This window comes from Phoca vitulina, unplaced genomic scaffold (assembly GCF_004348235.1).
Source record: "Phoca vitulina isolate PV1807 unplaced genomic scaffold, GSC_HSeal_1.0 scaffold21, whole genome shotgun sequence".
Classification (NCBI taxonomy): domain Eukaryota; kingdom Metazoa; phylum Chordata; class Mammalia; order Carnivora; family Phocidae; genus Phoca; species Phoca vitulina.
The window spans coordinates 777,784-798,362 of NW_022589724.1; the positions used below are offsets into that span (position 1 = coordinate 777,784).

The following is a 20,579-nucleotide window of genomic DNA, read 5'->3' on the forward strand; positions in this document are numbered from 1 at the left end:
ATGAAATTTAGAACTTAAAGCATCAGGGGCACCTGGGTGGTTCAGTTGGTCAAGTGGCTGCCTTCGGCTCTGGTCATGATCTCAGGGTCCTGGGATCGAGCCCCACATCAGGATCCCTGCTCAGCGGGAAGCCTGCTTCTCCCTCTCTGCTGCTTGTGCTCTCTTGCATTCTTTCTCTCTCTCTCACTCTCACAAATAATAAATAAATGAAATCTTAAAAAAGAAGAAGAACTTAAAGCTTCAACACAAAGAACCACAATGGAAACAAAACTGTGACTGGATGAGACCCATACAACTGTTTTAGAAAACTTTTTAATTTAATTGGACAATACCAATTCTATTAGAGAATCCCAAAGAAAATTCTAATTCCACGAGAGACAGTAAGTTTACCTCAGTAGCTCATGCTGCAGAGTTAGCAGATGAGCCTTCCATAGACTCAAAGGATTTGGGCTTCAGGAATTTAAGTTTACAGGTAAAATTAGAAAGGAAGAAGTAAAGACCTCTAGAATTAAGAAGAAGAAAGTTTCTAGGTGCGTAGAATAAAGACATTTGTGTGAACAAACTGGGCTCCTGAAGAAATTGATGTTTGAAATCCTTGGGCCTCACATATGCCAAACCTAATATGTCTACTCTAAACTTAAGAAATCCCAGAGGGGTGTGAGAGAGAAGTATTTCACTGCAATTCCAAATGAGGCAGAAATCAAACTAAATATAATAAACTTATGGGGATAAAAAGTCTAAGGCATATTAGATACCAGAATTTTCTGATGAGTACCAAAGGAGGTGGTTTAAACTCCATGGTGTAGAGAGTTAATTTTCTATGTTACCTACCTGTCTCTCCTGTTGGGGGTGAGGGTGAGGTGGAGTGAGTGAAGATGTGGAGTTCCAGGTCATGCCACTTCCCGGTCATTGGACTGGTAGTTTTTTGAGTGGATATCCAAAGCCAAAAAAAAAAAAAAAAGTGTATAGCCACAAAACAAAGAAAACATGGAGGAAAATGGTAGGATTATGACCTTGAATCTTCTCCTACAGAAGAGAAGGCCCATGACTCCCTCCTCAGGTATGTATCTGGATCAGGTAGACTAGAGAAGGTGAAAAGCGCCCTTATAAGAGATAACTGAAATGATGAGCTGCTGATTATCATACTAAGTATATAATAAAAGCCACATTTCAAGTGGCTGTTGACTTACCTTGGTCATTTGTGAAGGCTAGAAGAAAACTTTCTACTTGGGGGATGTGACAGGCGATCACATGACAATCTGGTTAGATGCACCAGAGCACAGTGAATAATGGACACCACACTGTAACCCACATTATAGCAATTCCTTATCTTTGGGGAGATTGTTGTAAGCTGGGGATAGAGTGGTAGGTATCTTTTGTAAGCCTATTTACCAGATAATTAGAGACAAAGACACATTTTGTGGAGGATAGGTAGCAATCACTGTTGAATGAGAAAAACAAATTTTCGTGAAAATTTTAAAACAAAGTTTCAGTTGAAAAAAATTACATTTGTTTTACGTTTTTTTAACTTGAAAAATATGAGTTTCATTATTTTTCCCTTTGAATTCAGTAACCCTTCAGCCAGTCTCCAAAGATTGCTTAGAAATTATATGGACCAGACATTATCCATATCACTAAGCTTATCCATGAATATTTGCCTTACATGTTGAAGGACATCTCATTCAGCTCTGGTTAATGTCAGGTTCAGTTCCTAAAGTCAGGCCTGTGTTTAACCTTAGCAAATACTGATTTGAATTTAAAGAGGCCAAATTACTTGAGAACAAAGTGGAGTTTAGGTTTATAACCAAACCTCTTGAGATTAAGGAAGAAGCACACTGGAAAATGCCTACAGTTCAAGGAACTAGTCATTTGGGGTTGGGGGTGGCTATCTACTTTAAACAATAACAGTAAAATGAGACTGCTGCTAGGGCATCTGGGTGGCTCATTCAGTTAAGCATCGCCTTCAGCTCAGGTCATGATCCCAGAGTCCCAGGGTCGAGCCCCACATCGAGCTCCCTGCTCAGTGGGGAGTCTGCTTCTCCTTCTGCCCCTTACCCCGCTCATGCTCTCTCTCTCACTCACTCGCTCTCAAATAAAATCTTTTTAAACCTTTAAAAAATAAATGAAACTGCTGGGGAAAGAAATCTGTCCAGTTATTTGACTGTTGTTTAGAATTTGGATAAACTTATTGGTCAAAAATCTATAGGCTGACTGGAAAAGCTTGACTTAACTATTGTAGACACAGTCCTGGAAATTTACTAATTCCAGATGATCTCTTAGCATTATTCTGAAATAAAGATCAGAAAAGAAAGGGAATTCTGTTTCCCCTAAGTGGCCGTAATATTCATAAACTTCTGTTAAGATAGTAATTCCTAGTTAGAAGAACTCAATATGCTGGCCATATTTAGAGATCATGTCTAGAGGTTTGTTAAAGTGCATTGTTAGGTAATTGGTCCTGATCACATCTAAAGCACAGGTGGGAATGGAAGCTTCAGGGCTGGGAGTGGGGGAGACTGTTAAACAAACATTGAAGTATCTCATGTTCCAATTCACTCACTGGATAGAAAATGATCATAAAGCTGAAGAACCCATCTTACCCTCTTTTGAGTTAGAAGAAGCCATGTGGACATTTGGGGCATGGGGCTTGTGAGAGTTGTTTTAGATAAATAAGAAATTCCACTGCAATTAGTTTCTACCATCCACTTCAGAGAAGGTGTTGCAAAAGGTTGAGAAGAGGTCTGTAGGCAAAGAATGAAGGTGGGCCCAGAAGGCTCAGCTGGCTTTCGATGTGGACAGTCATGTCTAGATCTAAGATTACCTGAATTGGGATTCTATATGACAAGTGAATAATTTACATAGAATTCTATTTTATTTCTCCCTTTGCTCCAAAAGTATGTTTCTTAAACCTTCTCTGGATACTGTGTTCTTTTATCTTATTAAGTGTCTTAAAGCACAGTGAAGATTGGCATTTTAAGATTCCAGATTTAAAAACACGAATCTCGAGACCACTGAGAGCAGAATGAGGAGTTTTCCAAATATTTATATCCCTACGGTTTAAAATTAGGGACATAAATTGTGGCTATCATATAATGTGCCATCCAGAGGGTCACAAGGTGTCAGCAGGAGTTTACCAAGGATGACCAGGAATCCAGCAGATGCTAACCATGGACTCAGTTGCCTCTACTTTCATTGATGCTTGAGGTTTTTCTGTCATGGACTTTTCCCCCAGTCCTCAAAACTTAAACACACCTTGGCAGAAGAATGTGAGGAGGAAAACCTAATGTTTTATACTTGTGTTAATATTCATCTTCCTCATGTATCATCTAGAATATATAGTCAGACTAAAAGCAGTCTATTTTAATATTAAATTGACTATGTCTCTTGACTTTTTAAAGCTCTCCTTGGGTAACAAGACAATATCTTCTTTATATATACGTATTTAGATTCTTTCTTCCTAGGCATTATATAGAAAATGAATAAATGAAGTCAATGTTCTTTACTAACAAGCTGAGCTGTCGGGAATAAACCATTGGGAAGAAAGCTAGGAAATTTTTAGACAAAACTGAAGCATACTTTAATATTCTCTTCTTCTTAGGAGAAGGAGGACTTCTTACAAGCTTGTATTATTACCTTAGTGGTCTGGAATGCTCTTCCAAGGGCTTAAATTACAACTGAGGGATAGCTGAATAGGATCTGACAAATAAGGAACATTTTAGAGGGTTGGGAATGCTAACTTCAGTCTAATCAAAAGTTGAGAAACTTTTTTTTAAATAAAGAGCCAGGTAGTAAATATTTTCAGTTTTGTGGGCCAACAGCTCTGTCATTGTTACCCACCATCTGGCACAACTGCTTGACTCTGCTCTTGAAGGGCAAAAGCAGGCAAACGCAACGCCTAAACAAATGGGCATGGCTGTGTCCCAACAAATCTTTATGTACACTGCATATCATATCATCTTCACCTCACAAAATAATTCTTCTGATTTTTTTCAACCATTTAAAAATATAAAAGTCATTATTAGCTCACAGGCAAGGCAAAAGCAGGTGGTGAGCTGCATTGGGCTGTAGCTTGTAGTTTGCTAACCCCTGGCCTAATAATATAAAGGCTTAAAACTTGGAAAAAATAGTGCCATACATCAATTTCTCTTTCTTCTCTTATACAAAGAGATGCCATCGAGCCATGCCTCTCAGAAATGTTATACAGATAAAAATTAGAGATTGGATGACATACAAATGCCAGGCATTTTTATCCCTTGTTCTTTGGAGGGGCAGTTTTTAGCTTTCTACTTCAGTGGTTGTAAAAACTGCACCTTATCTCTGGAGGGTCTTTTTCTAAATAATGGAAAGTTAAGGGTTTTCTCAGGATACTGCAAGAAGAAGAAAAACAGCTAGGGCTTCAGTTTTGTCTAAATATTTCCTAGCTTTCTTCCCAATGGTTTATTCCTGACAGTTCTGATAACCTTTTCACAGCTTCATCCCACCTTGTATTCAGTTGATTTTTGTAAGCTGTTGCTTTGGATTTGACAGAACCGAATGAGATGTGTGGTTTACAGGGCAGAAACTCTCATGATTTCATAAGTTTGTTGGAGGCCAGATGCCCCATAAGGGAAATTAATGCTGTTTTATTTCCCTGTTGATTTCTGAAATGTGGCTCATGATGTTATTTGTAGATGAAAGAAATGCATTAAGTCTTAGTAGTTGAGAAGAGTAAAATGTACACTTTTTTGTTCTCTTGATTAATTTGAGAACAGTGTTGTTCTCATTTAAAATGCATTAATGTGTTTTCAGGTTGTTTATAGCCATTGAGATATCTGTCATTTGCTTTATTTAAAAATTTCAGGTGGAAAAACCTTGCAGTGGTGGTCAAGATTTGCTTCTTTATCCAGCTAAGAGAAAGCAGCTTTTGAGAAGTGAACTGGATGGTGAAAAAGTGCCTCCATCCCCACTACCTGCTCCAAAGCAAATACCACCATTAAAAGGGTGTCCAGTAGTTATGCCAGGAGACTTTAAAGAGAAAGTTTCAGAGCTGCTGGCGAAATACTCAAGTGGTCTTTGGGCCAGTGCCCTCCCCAAAGCCTTTGAGGACATGTACAAAGTGAAATTCCCTGAGGATGCCTTAAAAAATCTTGCCTCGCTTTCTGATGTATGCACCATAGACTACATTTCTGGAAATCCCCAGAAGGCCATTCTCTATGCTAAACTTCCATTGCCCACTGACAAAATCCTGAAGGATGCAGGGCAAACACATGGTGATTATGATATCAAGTCTATGATTGAACAAGAGTATTTGCAGATAGAAGAAAACATTGCCAAAAGTGCTGATACCTTTGTGGAGAATACAACAGTTCCTCCATTAATCATTCCAACTGAGGCATCCCCATCAGTACTGGTGGTTGAACTGAGCAACACAAACGAAGTGGTTATCAGGTGGGTTTTATTTTCTAATTCCTTAGGACCCTGGTGTACTGTTGTCGCTTGGCTATTCTTCCCACGGGTACTGGGAGTTGAGGAAGAATAGTATATTCTTAGTTCTGTAGAATTATAATGAAGTATAATAATAATTCTTGTTTTCATATCTTGCACATTTCTCCTAACTGCCAGAACTTTTTGTGTTTGTATCTCTTAGATTAATTTTTATTTCTTCCACATTATAATTATATATGTACATTTGTCTCTCCCAGTAGACAGTGAGCATCTTGAAATCAAAGTACTTAAAAAAAAATCAATCTCTGCATGTATTCTTAATATTTGTTAGATTTGTTAAATATACATTTGTTCTTGTGAGAAAAGATAACTAATGGTTTTAAAAATTGGAATGGTAGTATGGTCTGAATGTGAAACAAAATCTATGTTGAAAGCATAATGATAACTATGTCAAAAGCAATACCTAATCCATAGAAAAAGTAAGTCACCCACTGGGTAGGTAATACTATTTAATCTGGGACAATGTAGCATTTCATAAAAGTCAGAATAGCTAAGCACTGCTTACCTAGTATAATACAACAGATTAGCCCTTGGAGCCAAAAGTACTCTGGTTACTTGGTCCTTTTGATAACAGTCATTGCCAAAGTGGCTGGTGATACCTGGAATTAAAAAAATGGTCCAGGTCCAGGCACTTGATGTGGACTTTTGGAGAAAATATGGAATACATAGAAGATACTGAAAGACTATAATTTGTAGTTTCTGACTCAGGATCAAGAATGGGAAGCGGTATAGTTGGATCTCTGGAGGCACCTGTCTAGAGTGTGCTTGTGGACAGAAAAGGAAAAGGCTGAATCAGAATAGTATCCGGCTTCTTCAACCAAAACATCCATATGGTTTGGGCTGTTATTTCTCCAGAGAATCATAGCTAAACTGGGAATGCCTAAGGAAAGACCACAAAAAAATTACCAATTCCTTCAGTGAAAGAACAGATAAGAGACATCAAGTTCTTCCATTTGAACATACAGAAGCTTTAGACAGGTCTTGTTTGGTACAGAGGGAGGAAATGAATAAAGCTTTTATTCTAACATGTGGTATGGCCTGAAGAGGTAAATGGGTTGTTGAGGGTTAGGGATCCCACTGTGGTTCACTAAAAAATTGAGGTAGAGGAAGAATGCTGAGGAGCACATTGCTGACTTCTACCATTTAGCATTAGAAAGAAATCTAAATCTGCCTCCTTGGCAGGATCCTTTGGTGTCTGTTACTATTAGTTGTTGGTTCTGTTGTCAGACCAAGCACCTGGCACTGAGCTAGACAGATCATGTGATTTCTGGTGTTCTTACCAAGGGTTGGTAGGAATCTGGATCAGGTCCAGGAGTTTAGTGAAAAGGTTCTAATCTACTTCAGGATGATTAGATCCAGGTCCTCAGATTGTTTAGATCCCTTTCTCCAGTACAAATTTGAATCCTGGAGTCAGTATTCTACCTGTTCAGCACAGTGGCTGGCAGCCAGCAAGCACAAGGGGTGATGTGTGCTGTTAGGTTGACCCTAGGTCATTGGCATCCCCCTCCCCCCCTGCCCCAGTCCCAGAGACTTAGTAGATTCCAGCTGGGCTGAGCCCTATCTTATATATTTACATCTTCACCGAGGCAGACAGTAGGCTCTAGAAACTGGCCTGTGACTCATAAAGGGTTTGAGGATGTGTCGTAGCAGAATCCTCCGATTAAGTATGGGAATCCCTTGTCTCCGGTTTCAGAAATTAACTTTGTAAAGCTTTGTACTTACAGCATACCCAATTTGGCCTACATGTCATTCTTTGCCCACTTGCTCAGGTAATTTGGGGACAAGGCAGGAGGTCATTCTTGCCACTGCCCACCATCAAACCAACCGTAATCTCATCCCCACCCAAGCTGTGTGGCCACTCTTCTCTACTGCTTGCCGTAGAGAGCAGATTTCACGCTGCTTCTCTCCCCCCTCCTCGTCCTCCCTAGCAGGTGCCCGTGCTGAGCAGGCCTCGGCCCGTTGGGCTCCCAGGGCTGTAGCAGCACTAACAGGAGGCCCGGGAGAGTGCAGGTCGCGGGCCTGGGCCCTTAGGCGGAGCCGCAGACCCCCGGGGACTACGGAGCCGAGTGCAGCTGTACTGCTGGTGGACCCTTCGCGTTTGCAGGGCTCAGTCAGCGGAACCCATAGAGTGTGACAAGGCTTCTTTGGCTTCTAGAGTAAATAATGTCCATGTCATATTTGGTTTTAAAATAGCCATTGCCTCAGAAGAGACATTCTTTCCGTATTGTGTAGGACCTTTTAAAGCTTTTTTACCTCGCATAACAAATAGGTTGAATAGGCTATGTTCTGTCCTGCTGATAGTTACTAAGAATGCATGAGAACATTCCCAAAGGAATAGTTTCTTAAAGCTCTATGGGACCACTTGGGCCCTGGGTAAAAGCTGGAACAATGCAAAGGGCAGTGTGTTTGTGGCACGTCCCCATCTCCGTGGTCAGCATAGCTTCCAGCCAAAAAGGCTGCCTCCTATGGCCTGGACAGTTCCTGCTACAGGCGCCCAAATTGGTTTTGCTGGAGTTTACATCCGGGAAGGAGGGCTTTGATGGAATTGTCCCTGAGCACTGATGGGCAAGAAGACAAAGCCTGTTTGTGGGAGAAAGGGAAATAGTGTGTTTTGGTAACATAAACTGGAACAAGGTGACTGCAGTTTCCGCAGCAGAAAGTTGTAGAAGGGGATAGGCCGTATCCTGAAAAAGACTGCTCAGAAAGCATATAATTTAAGAGAGATTTAACTAGAAGATATCATCTCTTAAAGGGTATCAAAACTCAACATTTTGTGGTAATTTGTTCAAATTTGTTCAGTAAGCCAGGAGGATGGGTTGTCACATAGTCATGTTTAGTGTTTTTAAGGCTTTGCTTTTCTCTATTAAAATTTCATTTGTTTTCAGAGCTTGAATCTTGTTCAAACCCAGCCTCAGGGCAAACCTGTCAACTAGATTCTCTTAGTAATCTACAAAGACTTCCAGCAGCCTTAGTCAAAACCTTAAGTCCACTCTTGCTAATCTAGCCTGCACTGGCATCTCCATTTTCCACCGTATCTCCTTTCTTCCCTTCCCTTGAATCTTTTCTCAGCCTCGTCCTCCCTGTAGTTTCCCTGACTGCTTACTGTGACATCCTCTAGCTGTCTGGACTGTTGCCAAGCATTTGCTCTGCTGGGTTTGACCTGGTCTTATTTTGCATGAGCTCCACAATATTACATTTTCCTTTATCAAGACAGAAATGTTTACTAAATATACGTTCTCTTACCTGTTGGTATAAGCCAAGTCTGAGACTGGAACCAAAGATGGCCGTGGGAAAAAAACAGAGTAACGTTAATGAACTCCTATGGTTTCCCTCCTCCTGGGTTGCTTCATCTGTGTTCTCTTCCTTTAATTAATTCAGGTATGTGGGCAAAGACTATTCTGCTGCTCAGGAATTAATGGAAGATGAGATGAAGGAGTATTACAGTAAGAACCCTAAGGTTACTCCAGTCCAGACTGTGCATGTCGGGCAGTTACTGGCTGTAAATGCAGAGGAGGACGCTTGGTTACGGGCACAAATCATCTCAATGGAAGAGAACAAAATAAAGGCAAGTACTGTTTACTTTGTCATAGCGTTATAAAGACAAACACATTATTTTTCAAATGTAAGTGTTACTTCTAATATTGTGTCCTTCCTAACTGTGTTTAGTTTTTTCCAGAAGTTGACAAGATAGTATCTGTAAAAGATTAACCCTGTCAGGTTTTAAGTCAGTGGTAGTCATATTATCTCAGAGTTTTAGTTAAAAAAAAAAAATAAAAGTCTTCTCCATGGTAGTATTCAGAATCCGTGATATAATCAGGGAAAGGCCTTTATTTCCATTCCCAGGAGATATATAATAAACAGTGATCAGAGCTCCGTGGGCTTCCTATCCAGGTCAGCACTCTGGAGTCAGGGAAGCATACAGGTCAGAGGACATGACATTCTTCCTCTCCCCTCTTCTGCAGCCAGTGGAGGAGAACCGTGAACAGGGCTCGGGTCGTGGCCCAAGAGCTGTCCGAGTGTTGCCCTCATGGTCCTCTTGGAGAGGTCAGAGGATTCTTTTGCCAGTCTCTTCCATCAGCAGGCTCCAAGACTTCCAGACTTGGCCATGTTCATGGCGGTCAGCCTCTGCCGCATGGCCTGTTTTCTTTCCCTCAGTGCAAACTGAGAAGGAGAACTTGCTCACTCTCAAGGCGCAGTTTTGTCTAGGTTTTGCAAGCAGGGAAACACTTCTATTTCTGCAGCCTCTGTCCCATAATTTGAAACGTATTTATTGTGGTGATGTCAGTCCCTGGCAAATAACCATTTTTGTGTCCCAGAGTACAAATAGTGCTCTCTGAACCTGAGCTTAGGTCCATCAGGTACTCTCCCCTGAAACCCCTGACCCCAAGAACAGTGTCAGGAGGGTCAGAAAGGGATGCTTGCTGTTTCTTACCCAGATGGTTCCGTAGTAGAGGCCCTGACCCTCTCCAGGGGCAAGCTTACCCTAACCACCTAGCCATCCTTGGCCATTCACAGAGAGATTTAGGAAATTCCTTAACTAAATCTACAAAGCTCCAATTTTTGAGCAATGGACCTGACTTTAAAAATCTGAAAATTGGAACTTTGGCAGTTTCTTATAAAGTTAAACTTACCACATGACCCTAAGTATTTCACAAGAGAAGTGAAAACATAGGTCCACAAAAAAGCTTGTACACATGTTTGTAGCAGCTTTATTATTAAGAGTCCCAACTGGAAACAACCCAAATGCTTACCAGTTGGTGAATGTATAAGCAAATTGTAGTTTATTCATATAATGGAATACTATTCAACAATAAAAAGGAATGAATTACTGAAAACAGTCATGTGGATAAAACCCACAGACTGTGCAAGTTAGAGAAGCCAGATATAAAAGAGTTATCCTGTATGATTCCACGTAAATGATGTCTAAGAACAGGTAAAATTCATCTGTAGTGATAGGAATCAGATCAGTGGTTGCCTGGGACAGGAGGTGGAGGGGGCTTAACTGGAAAGGGGTAAGGGGGACCTTTTTGGAGTGGTGGATGTGATCTGTATCTTGATTAGGGTGGTCATTATATGGGTACATACATTTGTCAAAATCCAGCAAACTGTATACTTTAAATGGGCATTTTTCATTCAATATAAATTATATGTGGATAAAGTCTGAAAAAAATCTGGAAAAAGCTAAGGACCAAGCAGGGAACTGAACCAGTGGGGACCACAGTGTGATTAGCAGCTTGGCCCTAGTCCTGTTTCTGCCTGCGAATGTCCCGTGCCCTTGCTCAAGTCCTTCCATTCCCTTCTCTGTGTCTCAAATGCCCTTCCCTGGGTGAAAACACTCCGATCGAGAGACCCTGTCTTCACTGGAACCTCCTCTGGGAAAGAAGACCTTTCACACAATCTTAAGAATGGCTAAAGAAGAAGTAAAAACCAGGAGGGCAGGGTCGTGAAAGCCAGAAGGAGCAAGTGTCTGGTGGGGAGGGAGCGCTCGCCGTGGCGTGGCTGCTGAGAGTGTTGGGGGTTCAGGGGTGCCTCAGTATGCTGTACAGTCCTAAGCTCTCACACAGCAGTGGTCGGAGCAATTCTGGCCTGAGCTGGCTCTCCACGGCCCCGTGAAGCAGACAGACATGCAGCTCCCCCCTTATCTGGAGAAACCCCAGCTACTTAGCAAGTCTTACTCCTCTCGAACTGTGCTATGCCCGACAGCGAGTACAATTCCCTCCTTGCTTTCCACTTGTCAGATCCCTGGTGAGAATGGGAAACAGGAGGATGAAGTCATGCCCTGAAGTGGGTGCGGTCTGCCGCTTCTCTCTCACGGGGTGCGGGGAGATCTGTGGCCACTTGATGGTGCCAGAGAACCAGGAATCACCTGGGGCTGGATGCCAGGACTGTGAGCCTGCTTGTGCTGATCCCAGGGCATTGGGGAGAGAAACCCCACTCAGTCCTCACAGAGCAAAGGACACAGGGCAGAGTGTGGGGCAAGTCAAACGCTCAGTCCCTGAACAGGTGTTTTGTAAACTGCAGCTGCCATACAAATATATGGTATTTGATTCAGAAAGAAAGACAAAAGAACAAGCTCCAAACATTGCAGAAACCCTTTGAAGATTTTGGAGCACTTATTCTTTAGTCTCTTGATGCTAGGAATACATTCTGAATTTCCCAGGAATGATGATTTCACGTATTATGTCCTGTTGTTAGACCATGTTATCTCCATTCTAGGTCCGGGAAGAGCAGAGTCCAAGTTGTAGGTGGTGATAGCTATTAAAGGAAAGGACTGCTCCTGACTCCTGAGGCCTCTGGGGAGGAAGCAGGGGTGCTGATCAGGGACTGGAGAAATGGGCCCCTAAATTTAAATGGCTGGCCGCGTGCTATGGGAGCCCCACCAGAGATCTCAGCCTATGGGAGCATTGAGTCAGGATAGAGATTCTGGGAGGTGATTGTCTCCGGCATGGGACATACAGGTCCCACACACCCAGTTATCAGGTGGTCTGGAAGGGTGTTCGCGTTCTCTGCATCTCTTCTTTTTTCCCTTTGATTCTCTGCTGGGGAGAATTTCTGTTTTGTATGTTTAGTACCGTAATCTAGGTACTAAGAAGCTGGCCTGTGGACTTAATTTTTCTACAGGACTTGAAAGCACCTGGCCCTGTGCTACTCGGTATTTCTTAGCCATGCCTTTGCTCTGGTTTTGGTGGTTGCTTTGTTTTAATAATGTCATCTGTTTGAATTAGAGAAGCATACTAGGTTTTCAATACCTTCCCTCAGATTCTTAGTTATCATCCTATAGTTATCATTTAAACCACAGCTCAGTGTTTCTAGATTTTATTTTTCTCAAAAAAAGAAAGAGGCTTTGTTTGTATAGTCCTTTCCAATTTAAGGTGTTATTAATACTCCAGAAGTAACATCCAGGCTCTTAATGATCTGTGCTAATGGTGAGGAAGAGTCATGCAGGTTTCTGCAAACACAGAGCTCTGTCCAGCAGATTTGGGGCCTTTTGCTGAGCTGGCCGAAGGCCTAACCCAGCTTTGCACCACTGAAAAGAAACGAACCAGATGTACCTGTTTTTACAGTGTCGCATTCCCTGTCATCTAGCCATGACATCACTGTTGTCATTGACAGAAAGCAGCTTGGTCCCTTGAAGCATAGTTGCTGGGAGTAGGCCACCGCAAGTGCTGTTTTGGGGATTTCGAATCTGATCAGTACCCTCTATGGGCGATGCCCTCTCTAGAAACAACTACTGGTGTCTAAGGATGCGCATCCTTAGTGGAAGTATGTAAATCGAGTAAGAATACGGTGAGGCGGGCATCCCCTTATGTTATAACGAAAGGACGGGGGCAGTCAGGGCTGGCAGGACCAGACGGTGATGCTGCTGAGAAGCTGGCACGAAGGCGTCTGAGTTCAGCAGTCTTCCCTCGTTCTTCCCACTGGCCAAGCGGAGTGGGGCCTGGAGTCAGGAGGCCTGGCTTCCCTGCTCCCAGCCCTAGCCTTTCTCTTCTGGGCTGTCAGGGGCACCACCCTTGGCATTTTCCAGGCAGTCTGGTGCCACTTAACATGCTGATTATGAAATAAATGCAACTAGTTAAATGTGTCAGATGTTTTTTAAGAAGTGAGGATAAAAAAATTTTATTTGGGGGTGCCTGGGTGGCTCAGTCATTGGGCGTCTGCCTTCAGCTCAGGTCATGATCCCAGGGTCCTGGGATCGAGCCCCACATCGGGCTCCCTGCTCGGCGGGAAGCCTGCTTCTCCCTCTGCCAGTCCCCCTGCTTGTGTTCCCTCTCTCGCTATGTCTCTCTCTGTCAAATAAATAAATAAAATCTTTAAAAAAAATTTTTTTTTATTTGAACCTAAATGATGTTTCTGTTATCATCAGGTATGCTATGTTGACTATGGTTTTAGTGAAAATATTGAAAAGAGCAAAGCATACAAATTGAACCCAAAGTTCTGTTCACTCTCATTCCAAGCTACAAAGTGTAAGCTAGCAGGTAAGAGGAACTTTTTTTTAAAGTTCTCTCCACTTTGATACATTATTACCACTGTACTTTTGGGTAGTTAAATCCTAAAATGTTCTTAATGTCCTCTTTATAAGATGTGATCATTGTAAATATGTTTTAATGTTTTATTTTATTTTATATTATATATATTTTATTATAAAAATGTGTATTGGCCATCTTAAAGGTTTTGTTGTTGTTCTAACTGCCCTAGCAACAATGCTAGAGCCCCTGTATCATGGGGTTTGATCAGTCTGAATCCTGTTGTTTGACCTGGACTCTCCACTTCTTTCCCACTGAGGTGGGCTCTGGGTGCTGCTCATTAGCAAGTAACACACCTTGTGCGTCTCCGGCACATGTGTGCGAGTGACATGGTAGGGATAACCTCCAACCATGGAGGATGCAGTGGCCATGTTCATACGAGGAAAGACATGGGAGTGTGTAAGCATCATGCCAGGAGAGCCTGAGCTAGATTCAGAAAATGATCGCCGTTCTTTCATGAAAATTAGCCCACAGAAATACCTCCTTCTCAGCAAGGATGCATCTATCAGACGAGCTGGGTATGGCTCTGTCTGTGCGATAAATCTGAAGTAATGTTAGAAGCCTGTTACAAACCCCTGGGAGCTAGTTTTGAAAGAACATATCAAGAACATAAGCCAAGATTTAGGATGCTGAAATGAGAGGTTTGATAAAAGCTGTAACGTTACGTGTCTAGAGAACAGAATGAGAACAAGAGAAAGGTAGCCCAGAGGGAGTCTGTGAACTTGTGCTATGGATTTCAAGGGGAGGAATACAGAAATGGACCTTATAGCACCATTGGGGAAATGATGAGCTAGTTTTAATTAGTTTAATAGAATAACTTAGAGTTATCATGTATATGCTACATAGAATTACAATTTTCAAAGAATTTAAAGAGTGACGAGACTATAATAAAACTCGCCTAATACCCATATTGTGTTAAATACAATTTAATCCTTCTTTGATAAATCACAAAGTTCTTTGGTATACTCAGAATCATCATGGTGTACTTAACAAGAAATAAGGAAAAAAGTGATTTTATAAATTTCCAATGTATGCATGTTCATTTTATATGAATAATTGTCTATTTAATTAGAAAAAATGAAAAAGGTCAAGGGTAGATTTTTAGGAAAAACATTACAAATACATGACTGGCAGACATAACTGATTGATAGCTTCTTATATATACTAGTCTTTTTGGTTTGAATATGTGTTTGTATATAATAAGTGAAGGCCATTGTCCTGAGGTACAAATTCTGATAGGTCATCAACTTTTCTTTTTGTTTTAAGATTGCCTGCCTTTGTGTAATCATTTAAAAGGGCATTCACACTATAATATGTATTTTAAGACCTAAGGATGGGTAATGTGAAGAAGATTGTAAAACAACACTTCCCTAGAAAATTTTGTAAGAATTTTGTAGTAGAATCACAATTATAATAAGTGGCCAGAACAAACCCATTCCATCTTAAAATGATTCTGCTAATTAAGTAGAAATTAAAATATTCAATCTTTTTTAGGGTTGGAAGTTTTAAGTGATGATCCTGATTTAGTAAAGGTGGTTGAATCTTTAACTTGTGGAAAGATCTTTGCAGTGGAAATACTTGAAAAAGCGGATATCCCGCTTGTTGTCCTATATGACACCTCAGGAGAAGATGACGTCAATATTAATGCCACCTGCTTAAAGGCGATCTGCGACAAGTCTCTGGAGGCTCACCTTCAGGTAGCACGGTGACCACTATAGTCATCTGTTACACATACTGTAGGGAAGAAAGTTATTGGAAAAGAATGTTACAAATTTTAGGCTAGCAATAGATAGGGACAGATCACCTGTGTATGGAGGGAAAAAAGGTAGGGGGGTGCTTGAAGGGGGGGAAATAAGGCCAGAACATAAGCAGTCATTATTAAGAATTGGGTTTTCATTTTATATTCCAGTTTCTACACTAAAATTGTAGTTTATATGAAATTATTTTGCAAAGATAATAGGGGCGGATAATACAAAAGAAGGGAAAATTAGATCCATGAAGATGTTTATTAAATTGTTAGCTTTTACAGTTTTAAAATGTGAAAAACACAAATTTCTTCAAAGAAGGAAATCTTTAAATAAATTATAGAACAGCCACTCTGAAGAATAGGATGTTAAAAATGGTCATTGTAAAGACTTTGTGGCAACACTGGGAAAACATTTATTTAATAGGTAGAACAACAGTGAATTGTCTTTATATTATGGTTTGACTAAAAAAATGGCCAAAATTAAGGCTTTACTATGATTATAACTTTTAAAAATTACTAAAACTCACGTGGCCGATAAACATAGGTTAGAAAGTAGGCTGATAATGGGATGGATTTTGTGAGAGTTTTTTATTTTCATTTCCGTTAATGTTGCAAAAATATGTTTTATGTAATAATGATTTCTCTAAATTAATGGGGGGAAAATAAACCAAAATGAAAGATGTTCTTAGCCTTTAAGGTAATGAAATGTGGTAATAAGTTAATGTATGTAAACTGTCTACTTTGTGCCTGACCCAATGATGTCAGATATTCCTTTTGGAAAGAGAGGTATCCAGATGAGTTTTTCACATTATTCTGTCATCCAATCTGCTCTCCAGCTTACTTAAAAGGTTTTAAAATGCAAAGACAAATGAGATGATTGAGGTAGATACCCCTTAAGTAGATAAGAGCTACGCTCTATTCTCAAGTATCCTTGGCGTGTCCTTTGTTCCAGATTGACGCTATGTACACAAATGTCAGAGTGACTAATATTTGCTCTGATGGCACACTCTACTGCCAGGTGCCTTGTAAAGGTCTGAACAAGCTCAACGATCTTCTGCATAAGATAGAGGACTACTTCCATTGTAAGGTATGGCAGAGCATCATCCACCTCTAAAATTAATCCTAAAATTGCAAACAAGAGGGGTCACTAACTAGTATAATTGTGATTAACTTTTGAATAGTTTGAGGTAGAAGCTGTAGAATGGTGGGTAAGAGCCCCAGACTGCAGAACTGAAAAGACAAAAAAAAAAAAAAAAAAAAAAAAAAAAAAAAAAACCCCACTGGTTTCTGCATTATGAAATGAGGATAATAATAGTGTGTATATCCATCCGTAGGACTGGTGTGAGGACTAGTGGCAAGACTGCTTAGCACAGTGCCTGGCACAGAGTAAGTGCTCAGCAACTGACAGAGTCGTGATTTACAAGGTAGAGCTGATGATGCTACAGCGCAGCTGCTTGTGACTTTGTCTGCCCGAGCCAGCTGGGTCCTCTGCCTCGGGCAAAGGCAAAACCGTGGAGTTTAGGAGGAGAATAAAACTTCTAGGCATCACTCTCCAAGCTCTTTCTGGTCCCTGAGAAGCTACCACCTCGGTAAATGTGGTTCTGTGTTTAAATTTATTAATAAGCTCCTTACCCTTTGATTCTAGTATTCTTTTCTGAATCAGGGTCTGTAGAGGTTTTGTTGTAAGGTTCTAAGGTGATGTTCTTACCTCCATTAGGGCATTATAGTTGTAATCCAGAATATGCTGTGGTTTTGAGTGAGTAAACCCTAATACCACCTCAGTCTTGACCCCCTTGCCCCTAGAAGTGAACCCTTCCCTCTAACCTCTGAACGTGCCTCTTGGCATCATCTGCAGCGTGGTAGTTTAGTTGTTTGGGTATTTGTTTGCCTTACCCAGAGTACAGGCTTCTTGAGGGCAGAGGCAGAGCCTTACCAGGTACTGCTAAGTACCTAATTCATTTAGGTACTAGAGTATCTAATCTAGTGTCATACATAGAATAGGTATTCCAAAATATTTGCTGAATCAGGTTAAACTTGTATTCAGACTACAGCCTAGAACAGAGGCATTAGATCTGTAGCTTTACCTCTTTCTGCATTCCAGATGTCTTAGCTGTATCTCAGGGTCATTACTGAAGTTTGGTTTGCTAATCTGTTTTGGAGAAATCAGAGACATCCAGGGAAGCTGACTCCAGTGACTCATTTGCATGCATGTGCTTCTTACCTATGGTGGTGAAAAGCTCTCTTGCTAGTCCCTAGTGCACTGGTAACCTGAGTGGAGACATTGCCTTTGGGGAGAGTAGAAACATTTGCCCTGAACAAGAGAGACCATGGCAGGTCCCCAGCTTCAAACTACAGCAAAGACGAGGGTGCAGAGGTCCACGGCTGTGATTTGTTGACATTTCACTGGCACTGATATCCCTATTTGTATGGATAACATTTCTTTTGTTTTGGAAGTAAAATCTCATCTTTGAATCTAAATGTTAAAAGTTGAAAAGAAGAGGCCTTCTGGACGGCTAGCCCAACCTCACTTTCATCCAGGCTCTTCTCCTTTTTGGCAGATTCATCCTCCCTCTTCATGTTTAACTGATGGCATTAGTGCGTGGATGAATCATACTGACCTGCACACTAACGTTTGTAGACATTTTAACAGGGCTGATTTATGAGCTGTGTGCGAGGAGGGAGAGTAGACGGTGCCATCAACAAATGTCTGAGAAACAGGACAGACCATCACCCTCATATACGCACCACCGCGCACTCCTCATGGGGAGCCTGGCTAAGTACGCGTGCACTGGTCGGCCTGAGCCACAGCGATGTTTTTCTAACGGTGTAGCAATCCGCTCCTTACTAAGAGTAATAAAAGTGTCCTGCATTTCTATTTTGTAGCACATGACCTCCGAGTACTTCGTTTCGTTACCCTTCTGTGGGAAAGTCTGCCTCTTCCATTGCAAAGGAAAATGGTTACGAGTAGAGGTAAAATCAGTTACTTGACTTCTTTTCTAAGCTTATTATGAAATATTTTAGACATACAAACAAGTTTTGTGAAAAATGAAATAAGCACCCATGTACTCATCACCATGTGAGAAAGAAAACATGCCCGATGTGGTTGAGGCTCCGTGTCTGCATCCCCTTCTTCTACCCCCACCCTGGGGGAGCTGCCAGCCGACTAGGGTGTTTCTCAATTCCCATTCATTTCTTTATACATTCACTATATTTGTATTTATACATACAAGTTTTTGCTATCTATATATTTTATATAGATACAGTGGAAATACAGAAATGAAAATGTGTATAGAATATTTATAGTAAGACTTAATAAAATATGAGTGAACAGATAAACGTTTATAAAATGCATGTAAATAGTAGAACATATTGATTCTTCTGAAACATGCTCCTTCATTATATGTGAGATTCATCCACGTTGGTGTGTGCCCCTCTTGTTCATTTGTTTTCACGCTCTTTGATTAATAATAGTGTATGAAGATGCCAACGTGATCACTCCATTCTCCTGACAATGGATATTTAGATTGTTTCTAAAGTTTTGTTATGGATGGTACTGCCAGGAGCCTTCCCGTGCAGGTCTCCCAGGATACCCAGGAAGGAATGGAGCTTCTGGGTAGAGAGAGTGCATGTCTTCAGTTTCACGAGATATTGCCTAATGCTCTCTAGGGTCACCCTTTAACCGGGGGTGGGGCGTAGCCCTTTGAGAGTTCTGGCTTCTTGAGGAGGGGGTCTCAGATCCTCCTTCCGTCCTGCCCAGGATGGCTTTGGCTTCAGTGTTCACATACTCCTCTATTTCTAGTCCCTCATAATTGTCTTATTTTCTTGCAAGCACAGTTATGAATTTGAAAAGAGGACTGTTATATTTTATCACATATTTCTATATGTTTTTCAAAGGCAGGTTTTAGATTTTTGTGGCTGCTATTTCTTTCTTTTCTTTCTTTCCTTCTATTTTTGATATCTAGTTTGTCCAATTGCTAAAATTGCAAACTTGGGTTTGATTTTTTTTCCTTTTTTGTCTTTGTTACAGAGGTTCTTTTTTTTCTTTTTTTGCATTTTTTAATTTTATTATGTTAAACACCATATACTACATCATTAGTTTTTGATGTAGTGTTCCATGGTTCATTGTTTGCTATAACACCCAGTGCTCCATTCAATACATGCCCTCTTTAATACCCATCACCAGGCTAACCCATCCCCCCACCCCTCTCCCCTCTAGAACCCTCAGTTTGTTTCTCAGAGTCCATAGTCTCTCATGGTTCGTCTCCCCCTCCAATTTCCCCCCCCTTTCATTTTTCCCTTCCTACTATCTTCTTCTTTTTTTTTTAACATATAATGTATTATTTGTTTCAGAGGTACAGGTCTGTGATTCAACAGTCTTACACAATTCACAGCGCTCACCATAGCCCATACCCTCCCCAATGTCTATCACCCAGACACCCCATCCCTCTCACCCCCCACCACTCCAGCAACCCTCAGTTTGTTTCCTGAGATTAAGAATTCCTCATATCAGTGAGATCATATGATATATGTCTTTCTCTGATTGACTTATTTCGCTCAGCATAATACCCTCCAGTTCTATCCACGTCGTTGCAAATGGCAAGATTTCATTCCTTTTGATGGCTGCATAAGCTCTTGATGGCATACCACATCTTCTTTATCCATTCATCTGTCGATGGACATCTTGGCTCTTTCCATAGTTTGGTTGTTGTGGACATTGCTGCTATAAACATCGGGGTGCACGTACCCCTTTGGATCCCTACATTTGTATCTTTGGGGTAAACACCCAGTAGTGCAATTGCTGGATCATATGGTAGCTCTGTTTTCAACTTTTTGAGGAACCTCCATACTGTTTTCCAGAGTGGCTGCACCAGCTTGCATTCCCACCAACAGTGTAGGAGGGTTCCCCTTTCTCCGCATCCCCGCCAACATCTGTCGTTTCCTGACTTGTTAATTTTAGCCATTCCGACTGGTGTGAGGTGGTATCTCATTGAGGTTTTGATTTGGATTTCCCTGATGCCAAGTGATGTTGAGCATTTTTCATATGTCTGTTGGCCATTTGGATGTCTTCTTTGGAAAAATGTCTGTTCATGTCTTCTGCCCATTACTTGATTGGATCATTTGTTCTTTGGGTATTGAGTTTGATAAGTTCTTTATAGATTTTAGATACTAGCCCTTTATCTGATGTGTCATTTGCAAATATCTTCTCCCATTCTGTCGGTTGTCTTTGGTTTTGTTGACTGTTTCCTTTGCTGTGCAAAAGCTTTTTATCTTGATGAAGTCCCAATAGTTCATTTTTGCCCTTGCTTCCCTTGCCTTTGGTGATGTTT

The 20,579-nt window shown here is 41.1% G+C and overlaps 1 protein-coding gene across 3 annotated transcripts in view; it reads left to right on the forward strand.

Annotated features, from left to right (window-relative positions):
• Positions 1-20,579, forward strand: part of TDRD7 (tudor domain containing 7) — a 76,185-nt gene that overhangs the window by 36,876 nt on the left and 18,730 nt on the right. For all 3 annotated transcript variants that reach the window (XM_032418332.1, XM_032418334.1, XM_032418335.1), the window contains 6 exons: positions 4,838-5,424; positions 8,860-9,046; positions 13,346-13,457; positions 15,000-15,202; positions 16,205-16,339; positions 18,136-18,222. In XM_032418332.1, the coding sequence (XP_032274223.1) occupies positions 4,838-5,424; positions 8,860-9,046; positions 13,346-13,457; positions 15,000-15,202; positions 16,205-16,339; positions 18,136-18,222 (1,311 nt within the window). The remainder of the gene's footprint in view (positions 1-4,837; positions 5,425-8,859; positions 9,047-13,345; positions 13,458-14,999; positions 15,203-16,204; positions 16,340-18,135; positions 18,223-20,579) is intronic.